The sequence below is a fragment of the Barbus barbus genome (assembly GCF_936440315.1).
Source record: "Barbus barbus genome assembly, chromosome: 13".
Taxonomy (NCBI): domain Eukaryota; kingdom Metazoa; phylum Chordata; class Actinopteri; order Cypriniformes; family Cyprinidae; genus Barbus; species Barbus barbus.
In genome coordinates this window covers 16,242,618-16,254,747 of record NC_136741.1, presented here as the reverse complement: position 1 = coordinate 16,254,747, position 12,130 = coordinate 16,242,618, and the positions used below count along the sequence as shown (strand labels likewise).

The 12,130-nt window shown below is 39.5% G+C and overlaps 1 protein-coding gene across 2 annotated transcripts in view; it reads right to left on the bottom strand.

The window, feature by feature from the left end:
* Nucleotides 1-11,801, bottom strand: part of tprg1 (tumor protein p63 regulated 1) — a 49,374-nt gene extending 37,573 nt beyond the window's left edge. Inside the window, exons 1-4 of one of the 2 annotated variants that reach the window (XM_079431839.1) lie at nt 11,448-11,801; nt 10,285-10,530; nt 8,378-8,469; nt 4,722-4,898 (exon numbers count right to left, since the gene is read on the bottom strand). In XM_079431839.1, coding sequence (XP_079287965.1) covers nt 4,722-4,898; nt 8,378-8,469; nt 10,285-10,530; nt 11,448-11,474 — 542 coding nt within the window. In that variant the 5' untranslated portion in view covers nt 11,475-11,801. Of the gene's footprint in view, nt 1-4,721; nt 4,899-8,377; nt 8,470-10,284; nt 10,531-11,042; nt 11,149-11,447 lie in introns of those variants that run through there. The other variant, XM_079431840.1, reaches the window with a different exon arrangement.
* Between the last annotated feature and the right edge of the window lie 329 nt (nt 11,802-12,130).

Below are 12,130 nucleotides of genomic sequence, written 5' to 3'. Positions count from 1 at the left end.
AACAACCATCATACATAATGGTGCTAGATACATGTTTAACTGTTTCAAATAAAACTGATGCTGTTTTTTAGTGCCACTCCCTGGACAATTAACTTTAAACATATTGCGAAATGTACAAGAAGCAGCGTAATATCATTTTGCAGAAATGTCGCCACAGGCACAATTTTCCAATGAGCCTGGCTTGCAACTACAAATATATATAATATGATATAATATAATCAGAATCAGATCAGAATCAGAATTAGCTTTATTGCCAGGTATGTTTGCACATACAAGGAATTTGTTTTAGTGACAGTAGCTCCACAGTGCGACAGAATGACAGTGACAGGACAGGACACAGATAATAAAATAAAAAATAAATAAATAATGTACAAATATACAAAATGGACAATATGCAAAATAGCACAAACATAATATACAAAATAGACAATTCAGTATATATAGGTATGTTAGGTGCAAATTTGAAATTAATAAGTATGTGTGTTAAGTAAAAAATAAAAATAAAAAGTATGATAGTGTTGTGTGTTTCATGTTTATTGTTAAGAGTTCAAATGTTCATGAGATAGATTGCCTGAGGGAAGAAACTGTTCCCATGTTTGGTCGTTCTGGTGCCCAGTGTCGACCAGACGGTAACAGTTCAAAGAGGGAGTATGCTGGATGTGAGGGGTCCAGAGTGATTTTACCAGCCCTTTTGCTCACTCTCGATGAGTGCAGTTCTTGGAGAGTGGGGAGGGTTGTACCAATGATTCGCTCAGCAGTCCGGACTACCTTCTGTAGTCTTCTGAGGTCAGATTTGGTAGCTGAGCTGAACCAGACAGTTAATGAAGTGCAGAGGACGGATTCAATGATGGCAGAGTAGAACTGTTTCAGCATCTCCTGTGGCAGGTTGAACTTCCTCAGCTGGAGAAGGAAGTACAACCTCTGCTGGGCCTTTTGGACAATAGTGTCAATGTGAATGTCCCACTTCTGGTCCTGAGAGATGGTGCTGCCTAGGAATCTGAATGACTCCACTGTTGTTACAGTGCTGTTCATGATGGTGAGTGGGGGGAGTGCAGGGGGGTTTCTCTTGAAGTCCACGATCATCTCCACAGTTTTGAGCGTGTTGAGCTCCAGGTTGTTAAGACTGCACCAGACAGCCAGCTCCTTAACCTCCTGTCTGTAAGCAGACTCGTCACCGTCCTGGATGAGGCCGATCAGTGTGGTGTCATCTGCAAACTTCAGGAGCTTGACCAACGACTGCACTTTAGATGGGGAGAGAGCACAGCCCTGAGGAGCTCCAGTGCTGATGGTGCAGGTGTTGGATGTGAATTTTCCTAGCCTCACTAGCTGCTGCCTGTCTGTCAGGAAACTGGTGATCCACTGACAGACGGAGTTGGGGACGGAGAGCTGAGTTAGTTTGGGCAGGAGGAGGTTTGGAATGAAAGTGTTAAAGGCCGAGCTGAAGTCCACAAACAGGATCCTCACATAAGTCCCTGGTCTTTCCAGGTGTTGCAGTATGTAATGCAGTCCCATGTTGACTGCATCATCCACAGACCTGTTTGCTCTGTAGGCAAACTGCAGGAAGTCCAGTAAGGGTCCAGTGGTGTCCTTCAGATAAGCCAAAACCAGCTTTTCAAATGACTTCATGACCACAGACGTCTGTAGAGCCACAGGTCTGTAGTCGTTAAATCCTGTTATCTTGGGTTTCTTTGGGACGGGGATGTGATGGTGGAGCGTTTGAAGCATGAGGGGACTTCACACAGCTCCAGTGATCTGTTGAAGAGCTGTGTGAAGATGGGGGCCAGCTGGTCAGCACAGGATTTCAGACAGGCTGGTGTCACACCGTCTGGGCCTGGTGCCTTCCTTTTCTTGTTCTTTTTGAAGACCTGGTGCACGTCATCTTCTCTTATCTGCAGTGCAGGTGTGGGGGAGAGGGGGGCTTCAGCAGGTGTGAATGGTGTTTTTTCAAACCTGCAGTAGAACTCATTCAGATCGTCTGCCAGTTGTTGATTCTCCACAGTGCCGGGGGATAGTGTCTTGTAATTGGTGTTGTCTTTCAGACCTTTCCACACTGAAGCCGTGCCACTGGAAGAGAACTGGATCCTTAGCTTATCGGAATAATTCCTCTTTGCTACTCTGATCTCCTTTTCCAGTGTGTATTTGGCCTGTTTATACAAGAATCTGTCCCCATTCCTGTAAGCATCTTCTTTGGCCTGACGGAGTTGTCTGAGTTTTGGAGTGCACCATGGTTTGTCATTGTTATAAGTTAGATGAGTCCTGGTAGGATTGCATATATCCTCACAGAAACTGATACAAGATGTTACAGTCTCTGTAAGCTCATCCAGATCGTTTGCAGCAGCTTCAAAAACACTCCAATCAGTAAGGTCGAGACAGGCTTGTAAAACTCGCTCTGTCTCATTATCTCTTTACAGTCCTTAATACAGGTTTTGCTGATTTCAGTTTCTGCCTGTAGGTCGGAATAAGATGAACCAAACTGTGATCAGAGAGTCCTAAAGCTGCCTGTGGGACAGAGTGATATGCGTCCTTTATTGCTTTGTAACAGTGATCCAGTATATTACAGTGATCCAGTATATTATTATCTCTGGTGGGACATGTAACATGCTGTCTGTATTTTGGCAGTTCAGGGGAGATAATTGCTTTATTAAAGTCCCCTAAAATGATTAAAACAGAGTCCGGGTGTTGTTGTTCTGTGTCTGATCAGCGAGGTTCTGTACAGCTGAGCTCACGTGCGCTTGCAGTAGAATGTAGACACTCACGAGAATGAACGAGCAGAACTCCTGCGGTGAGTAGAAAGGTTTACAGTTGATGAAAAGCGTTTCTAGATCAGAACAGCACATATTCTTTAACACTGTTACATCTGTACACCACCTTTCATTGATGTAGAAGCATGTCCCACCGCCGCGCGATTTCCCCATTGATTCCGCGTCGCGATCTGCTCTGATCAGCGTGAAGTTAGGCAGATGTAAAGCGCTATCCGGGATGGCGTCATTCTGCCAGGTTTCCGTGAAATACAGAGCAGCAGAGTTTGGAAAGTACTTGTTTAACCAGGAAAGCAGAAGGAGTTCGTCCGTTTTGTTGGGTAGAGAGCGGAGATTAGCTGGATGGATGCTAGGCAATGGCATTTGAAATCCGCGCTGTCTGAGCTTCACGAGCGTGCCAGCTCGCTTCCCCCATCTGCGCGTCCTGAAGTGTCTAAAGAGCACTGCAGCTCCGCCGACTACTATGTTCAGGAAAACATCCGAATAATCGAAAACCGGTTGGAGATTTTGGGGTGTGTTCTGCCAAATGTTCAGCAGTTCTTCCCTGGTGAAACTGATCGTGTTTGACAAACAAAAAATAGGAAAAACTAACAAAAACACTAAAACAACTGGACAGCCAAGCACAATGGCTGCCATGCGCCATCTTGAATATAATATAATAAATGCAATATATATATTTTTTTTTTTTAAAAGTCCCCTAGAATGATTAAAACAGAGTCTGGGTGTTGTTCTGTGTCTGTGATCTAATCAGTGAGTTTCTGTAGAGCTGAGCTCACGTGCGCTTGGGGTGGAATGTAGACACTCACGAGAATGAATGAGCAGAACTCCCGCGGCGAGTAGAAAGGTTTACAGTTGACGAAAAGCGTTTCTAGATCAGAACACTGATCTAGAAACACTGTTATCTTTAACACTGTTACATCTGTACACCACCTTTCATTGATGTAGAAGCATGTCCCGCCAAAAAAAAAAAAAAAAAAGGGTCGTTAAGACTGTTTTAATGGCAAGTCTGTTACAGTACGCTCACAAGTGCTGAATTTATTTGATCAAAAATACAGCAAAGAGTAGTATTGTGAAATATTATTACAATTAAAATAACTGGTTTCCATTTGAATATTTTCACATTGAATTTATTCCTGTCATGGCATTATACTCTAGTCCTCAGTGTCACATGATCCATCAGAAATCATTCAAATATGTGGATTTGGCGCTGAAGAAACATTTCTTCTTATTATCAGTACTGTACTTCTTTAATTTTTGCTTCAAATTAAATTTGTGCAACAATTTTTTTAAGTTCTTTGATGAATACAAAGTTCAAAAGAAGAGCAATTTATTTGATTTTTATGTATAACAATGTAAATGTTATTAAATACCATTTCAGTGCATTCTTACTGAATAAAAGTTTGCTTAAAACAAATATTACTTTGAACCCCAAACCTTTGAACGATAGTGTATCATCTATTGATATATCTTTCAACAGCAAATAAAATATGCTATTTTCAACCAGGTGTCCAGCTATTATTAAGACCACCAAGCAGTTAAGGCAACACTGGCTTTTCCCTGTTTATATACGGTTTTTAAGAACCACAATGCCGTTACTGAAGCAGAACTGAGTCTATCTAGACTTTAATCTTATCATGCAATTAAGCATGACGTGCAAATATTGGAGAGGAATTTGTAGCTGATTTGAAGAACTGTGTGGAAGATATTTCTTAGAAAAATATGTCCTGAGAGTTCTTGAACGCACAAGCCTTCGTTACACATGGCAACAGGTGGCACAAAAGCAATCAGTGTAGCGTAAACAATTTTTTGTGCTTCTGTTTTTGGTTCTGATGTTCACAGTTGAGCAAACACTATGAATATCAGGTGTGTGGGGTTATGATGAGGAAGTGCAGGCAAATGAAGAACGTTCAGAGATTTTTTGTTGCAGTAGTGATGCTGATGAGGAAAATGGGTGCTACTCACGTCAGGAGGGAACGTGGTGGAAAGCAGAAGGTACCATGGCAGATGCGGTCGATATAGTTGAGTGGAATCTTCTGAATCTGCTCACAGTTAAGCATGACAAAGTCATATTTGAAGATGAGGAGGGCGTTCTCTGTGATGAGCACCAAACGCTCTTTCTCATTGTTCCAATGGTCAACCCTACACATAAACAGGAGATAGTATTAAAGGGGTCATATGATGAGATTTCAAGTTTTCCTTTCCCTTTGGAGTGTTACAATCTGATTGTGCATAGATAAGATCCCTGAAGTTGCAAAGACTAAAGTCTCAAAACCAAAGAGATATTCTATATCAAAGTTAAAACTCTGCCATGCCCCCCTAAAATGGCTCATTCAAACACGCATGTCTACGTCACGATGTGGAAATATTTGCTTAATGCCGCCCAAATGTTCACGCAAAGAGAGAAGATGTGTTTCAGTAAGCAAAAGTACTTTATTTTGCTTTCCGAAAGTAGATGCTGACTTTGCTATAAGTGAATTGCACAGTAAAATTACAATGTACAGAACAAAAAAAGAATATTTTCATTTTGATAATATCTTCATATTAATATTGTGCATCCCTAATTACTATTTATGAATGCTATTTAATCAGTTTTGTAAAGAAATTCTTTAGCAGCGCTCTACGCAATTTTTTATGGAATGGCTCTCATAATATATGTCTGAATTAGATGTTGTGAAATATCACCTAGTAGTGATCAATCATTCAAGTACCATATTCAACGTCATAAGCAGTTGTCAGTTGCTTTTGACTACTTTGACAACACTCAAATGATGTGCCACTGCTCTCCTGCTTCAAAAATCTCAAAGGTACAATGGTAAGTTTGTCATCTGGCAGGACTTCCAGAGTGGCTAATATCGTTAACAGCATCTCTATTCAAAATAAGTTTAATTCTCTGGAACATGTTAGCAAGGTTCCCCTACTGGGCCCGACTGCTGACCTCTGCTGAGTTGCATACAGTACATCAATGCAACTACACCAGAACTGGCCTACATTCCCAAAAAAATCCGTCGCTCACGATTCTTCCACAGCTCTGATCAAACACAGAAGGATTTTAAAACAAGTTGTTGGACATATGTTAATTTACAGTTCGACGGATTAGTTAAGCACATGTAGACAAATGTATCTTGCCGCAGTATTGTTTATATTCCATTTATTCTAAATGGCAACTTAGAGCAGGCTTTTTCAAACTTTCTCTTGTCAAGTATGTAGAAAATATTTACTTTGTACTAAATTGTGTATCAGTGTATATTTTTCTACCCAATATTTGAGTACAGTTAAAAGTATAAACGTGCATTTTTAATTCAAATTTATTTAATGAATGAATGAATGAATGATGCATTTATATAGCGCTTTTATTGTGTATTGCCATGCACCCAAAGTGCTTTACAATCATGTGGGGGTCTCTCCTCAACCACCACCAGTGTGCAGCATCCAGTTGGATGATGCGACGGCAGCCACAGTACAACGGCGCCAGTGCGCTCACCACACACCAGTTACAGGTGGAGAGGAGGGAGTGATAGAGCCAATCAAGTGTATGGGGATTACTAGGAGGCCATGATTGATAAGGGCCAGTGGAGGGAATTTGGCCAGGACACCGGGGTTACACCCCTACTCTTTACGAGAAGTGCCATGGGATTTTTAGTGACCACAGAGAGTCAGGACCTCGGTTTAACGTCTCATCTGAAAGACGGTGCTTTTTACAGTATAGTGTCCCCGTCACTATACTGTGGTGTTAGGACCCACACAGACCACAGGGTGAGCACCCCCTGCTGGCCTCACTAACACCTCTTCCAACAGCAACCTAGTTTTCCCAGGAGGTCTCCCATCCAGGTACTGACCAGGCTCAACCCTGCTTAGCTTCAGTGGGCAACCAGTCTTGGGCTGCAGGGTGATATGGGTATAATGATAAACAATGAAGTGTAAATATTAATCCAAGTAGAATACGGTCTTTAAAAACCCATGGATAACAAAAGCGAGTATTCTTTAACTTTTGGGCCAAGTAATAAGAGATAATCATTTTTTTTTTTTTTTTTTTTACAAATTACAATATACAAATGATCTTCTCTCTCAAACTTTCTACAGGCCTCCTAGCATGGGCCAGATCCCAGATTGAAAACTCCTGGCTTGCGGAACCTTAACCTGAAATACCTGAGTTATTTTGAGTTCTTCTGCAAAAACCATCCATAAGTGTGTGGGTCTGAATTATGTAAACCTACATAATCTAAAAGCTTCAAAATTTCAACAATTGCCTTTGGTATACTTGTTCAAATATGCATGCCTGCATTTTTAGATACCAAAGTTATGTCAAAACAAAGTGTGTTCAGAAAATGAATAACTGATGGATAAGCGTTGTGTGTTTTTAAAAAACTCTTTTTAAGAGTTGTGTGTTTTATTTTTGTCAGTGCTTTCACCTCAACTGGCTAGTGAGAAGTTAATTTATGGAGAGCTTCTGTGGATTTCTCTTTCTCACATCAGATTTGGACAGTGACAGAAATAGCACCTGGGAATCAGTTCATTGCAGGGCCTTTATGCATTCTAGTGTTTAATTTGGGTTCTTTTCACTTGTTGAGAAACTTATGGGTATGTGGGCCAGGGGACATGCAGTAGGTGTGAAAGACCACAAAAACACCACACACACACTAACAGGCGCTTTGCCTCTCAGTGGCTCCCTAGGGTCTTTGGATGTTATACTGTAAATCTGAGTTGCCCATGGCATCACAAGACCTGTTGAATTCTACACTTTCCCTTTTCTGCTAGATTATACAAGATTTTCAAAGAGTTGGATGGCTGTTTACATTCAAGGCTCTGTGGTTAAACTCAATGATAATTTTGTGCCTTTTTTTATTATATCAATTAAACATGCACAGAAAATGTATTGCTTCATATATTATGAATATGTAACAGTGATTTACATCTGTTTTGATTCAAATTTTTACATGGTACTGTAGATTTTTGTAAAATCATATTCTACATTGATTTTAAATTATACACATAATGCAAGGATATGCACAGGGCAAGCTATATGAATGTTTGATAATGAACAAATCTGGCATATGAGACTATTTAAAGCTACTTTAATGCAACTAACCTATATATTACGCCTTTCAGGTGTCTTTGTTTTGACAGCAAAAAGCTATTTCCTACAATGTCTTCCATAAGAAATTTAGAGCAGTCAAAATGCATGAATTGCATGAACTTCATCTTTTGTTTCAAGCCTAATCTCAAACCACAGAACTGCTCAGGCATTGAGTACCAGTCCAGAGCATGGGAAATATAACATATATTATTAATTATCATATAGCAAGGCCTTTAAACTTTTTCCTGAAAGCCTGGGCAGAGACAGATAGAAGTTGACATCTGCCAGCACATTTAGCAAAATGTCTTCTAGCAGCTCTATTCTGCTGCCTGCTTATTTTGCTTTAAAAATTTCCTGCACATTTTACTTATTTACAGAACACGGAGTGAGAGAATGCATTGCATCCTGGAATGAGAGCTATGTGACAAAAGACCTGAATGTGATTTGCTTACTTCAGGTGAACGCTGCATATTTGCAGAACAGTCTGTACATACTTTAACTATAATGTGTTCTCTAACAGAAAGAAAGAAAAAAAACAACTTACTCAGCCATGAGCCAGACACTCTGGACAGCACCATCTTCTGTGGGATTCACCAGAGCTTTAACATCCTCAATGCCGTGGTCCAGTGTTCCAGGCTAAAATGACAAAACACAACAATGCATCTTCATCAAGACATTTTAAAATCAGTGGCATCTGTACATTAGGGTCTAGTGGGGATAGACCCAACTAGAGGGTGCTATAGTGCATATAGCTAGATCATCTATTGATTTTATGTAATAAGACAAACTAAACTTGTTCTGTGTTCCTTAAAGTTACACTATGTAGCATTTAGCCCTTTACTGGTTAAATGAAAAGACAACAAGTTACTTGCGGAGAAACACTGTTCTTGTAATTATGTGAGTTATGCTTCAGCTTCGCTATTCTGCACAGATGATTCTGATAGCTTGAGGTGCACTGCTATGCCCAGCTTTGGCAACACTGATATTAGTCATAATAACAGATACTATTTATTTCAGATAACAGTGGAAACTAAACTTGCGAAGGCTATTTATAGGCAAATAGACCAAAGTGGCAACTGGTTTAGAGATCAGTACTATTATCAACATAAATATTGTTTCATGAACCTAGTCAGTGCACAGCAAATGTGATGCTTTGCAAACTATGTTGATTCATGTTTTATTATGGGTACTGTTACTTTCCATTTTTACTTGCAAACTCTTTTGGGTTTGAGGTTCAATTTTTGTGGCCTCAAGCTACTTACACTACACATATTAGTTGCCTGACCTTTTTGTTCCCTTTATTTACAGATATGACATTAACAAGCATGGACGAATGATGAAAGCACGCAGTTCCCTGGGAAATCCGTCCCGACAATTTTAAAATATACATAATTACCTATTTAGGGTAAAGCAAAAACCAGGTTTGGAAGATGTTTTTTTTTTTTTTTTTTACAAAGTACTCACCCAGTACCTTTTTAATTTTTTTTAATTATGATAGCATAAGTCAAAATGATGTGTAAAATTCTATTTGTTAAACAATGTCTTTTATGCTGGAGACATAGGACTTCAAATTGTTTCAGTAAATCATTGCAGAAGTGGAGAATGCCACACCTATATCTTTCAGTGTTTGTATAGTAAAAAATCCTTTCAAAACGGTATGTTTGACACTGACCAATTATTAGCATGTCGTAAAGTTCTTGTGTATGCGAACATGGTCAAAGTGGTCCATATTCAAACCAAAATGGTAAGCACATATGCTTTCCAATTTAAATGAATTAATTCTAGATGTCTAGCATAAAGTTCCTACAAATTACAGATTGTAATTTCAAGTGACCTTCTTAATGATTCTAACTATTAATTGGTTAGTGTTGTGCCACATCTGATTTTAACAATTAATTGGCTATACTGTTGTGCCACACCAGAAATTACAGAGCAAGCGATGTTACTGATTGCAATACAAGTAATAATACATTATAGTGCTTGGTGATAAAAATGCTATTGTATTGCAAATGCAAAAATGTTTGCAAGCGTCGGCTGCCAATGCAAGTACAATGGTTTTAAGGCATGAGTATTGCCATTTCACCACTGCCATTTACACTTTAATAAAGCAAAATTTGGTATTTGAGCTGGCCAACAGACACTATTTGTTAATCAAATGACCTCAGGTAGACTGAGGAAATAGAAAACACGAAAACAGCCTCTTCAGGTTAAAAATATATGTTTGACTGAATATTAGCAGGCAGCACTGGACAAGTAAAGAGCATTCGGACTGTCACTGTTTGCTTAACAGGTGATTGAGGATATTCATATTTACAAAAGGTGTTGTTGTCAGAACTATATTGTAGCCTACCGCAGAGCAACCATGGTTTGTCAACATACAAAAGAAATGTAGATTGTGGTCAACCCAGAAAGCTGAGGCTTCAGTGAGACTTCAAATATTAAAGACATTACCCTGAGTACAAAAAATCTCTTCAGTTTAAACTGTTCCGCAGATGATGTCCATTTAACTTTGGCTGCTGAAGTATGTGTAGAGGGGGCGCTTTCCGCCTTGGCTTCTGTAGAAGGTGTGCTGGGTTTATCTGTTTCTGTTTCACTTGGAGAGTCTTGAGGATTGATGTCTGGTTCCGGAGCCTTTTCGGTTTGCTGCTCCAAGTCCACAGACTTGAATGTCTCTTCATCTTTCTCTGACATAGTGACCTAAATAGATTAGATTAGAAGTGAAATTATGCTGAAAACACCCATAAAGTATAAAGAATAGATATATACATTTGAAGATTTTTTAAGTGTCGTAAGTTTCTACACTAATCAGCACAAAGCTTTCCGCACGAGTCGGGCCTTAGAGTAGTCTGATTCCCAAACAATGAATCGTTTAAATCGGTTCTTTTTAGTGAATAAACAAGTGTAGTTCAATATCCGAACAAATGATTCTTATGATCCGATTCTTTTTACTGAATCAAAACACTAATGGATCAATTGGAGAGGTTTCACAAAGAACCTAAATAAACCAAGAACTGTGTGATGCTGCCAATAGTACTAAAATAATCGTTAGCCTATAGCCTATGACAAGAGGATTCTCAATCAAACCAGTAAATCCCGTAGCCCTCTATTACAATTCCCATCCCTAACCTGCAATATTTGTTACATATTTTAAACTACTGTAGTTGCTATAATAGTTAAACGTAGCCTTGCTGACAGGAAATGTATCTTACCGCTGGCTGCAAGAATTAAATCAAGGTGCTATGTTTTAACAAGACGGTTTGCCTCCGCGTCAGGTGCACCAGAACCTCCCTATTTCCTGCTTCCGCGGTATTCCGTGATGTGAAGATGGGCGTTGAAAAGAAAACGAAACCTCTCTAAGACCACAGCAACTAGAGTATAGGGCAGGCTATAGGAAATACATGCTGTTCCAACAATAAGTAACAAGACTTTTAAATAGAACAAATTAGTTAATCTCAATATCTAATTCTGGTCACCTTGAATAACCAATCAGACTGTGGTTATTTTACTTTCCCCTCTTTGACATCGATTCAAATAGCCCAAGCCACCCACATTTCTCCCAATGAGACATCTGGCAACTGTATTTTTCTCGACAGCATTTAGGATTTCACACTTACGCTTAATCTTCTGGCTGAGAGAGACATGATGGGAACAATTTGTCCCGCATTTTCACACGGACTGGCCACAGATACATTGTGCAGTTTACTCCTTATGTTCCACCTTAGACGAGTCCTCCCAAAAATACCAATTCAAGCAGCCGATCGAAGCCTTCAAATATTCAGACAAACAATTATTTGAGTGGGATGTTTGGGGTTGGCTTTCTCGAACATTAGAACCTTCTACAATGCATTAAAAGGCTTCACCATTCAGCTGTCATTTTCAATTCCTGCTAATCGCTTTTGACGCGACACGCTTCGTGGCCACACGCCGCACTTTAACTGGCCTGTTAGAGAAAGCTATTCAACCTGCTCGATGAGATTTTTTTTTTTTTTTTTTTTTTTTTAAGAAAGAGAAATCTGCGCAGTAACAATTCCCCTTCAAAAGCATATTAACTGCGTGCATGTGAGAGAGACACTTTGTAATATTTGTTTCACACCCCCACGTATGATACAATACAATTCTATTTTCAGATGCAAGTAAATACACTCAGCAGCCATCAGAGCAGCTTTGGCATTCAGCTCAAGTCCAAGTTGCTTTGTCAGAACTCTTATTAGCTTGCAAACTAAACATTGTTGTCAGTAACTAAAATAGTAGAACTGACTCTGCCTTTCTAGGAAGAAAACTGATGGAGCATTCTTAC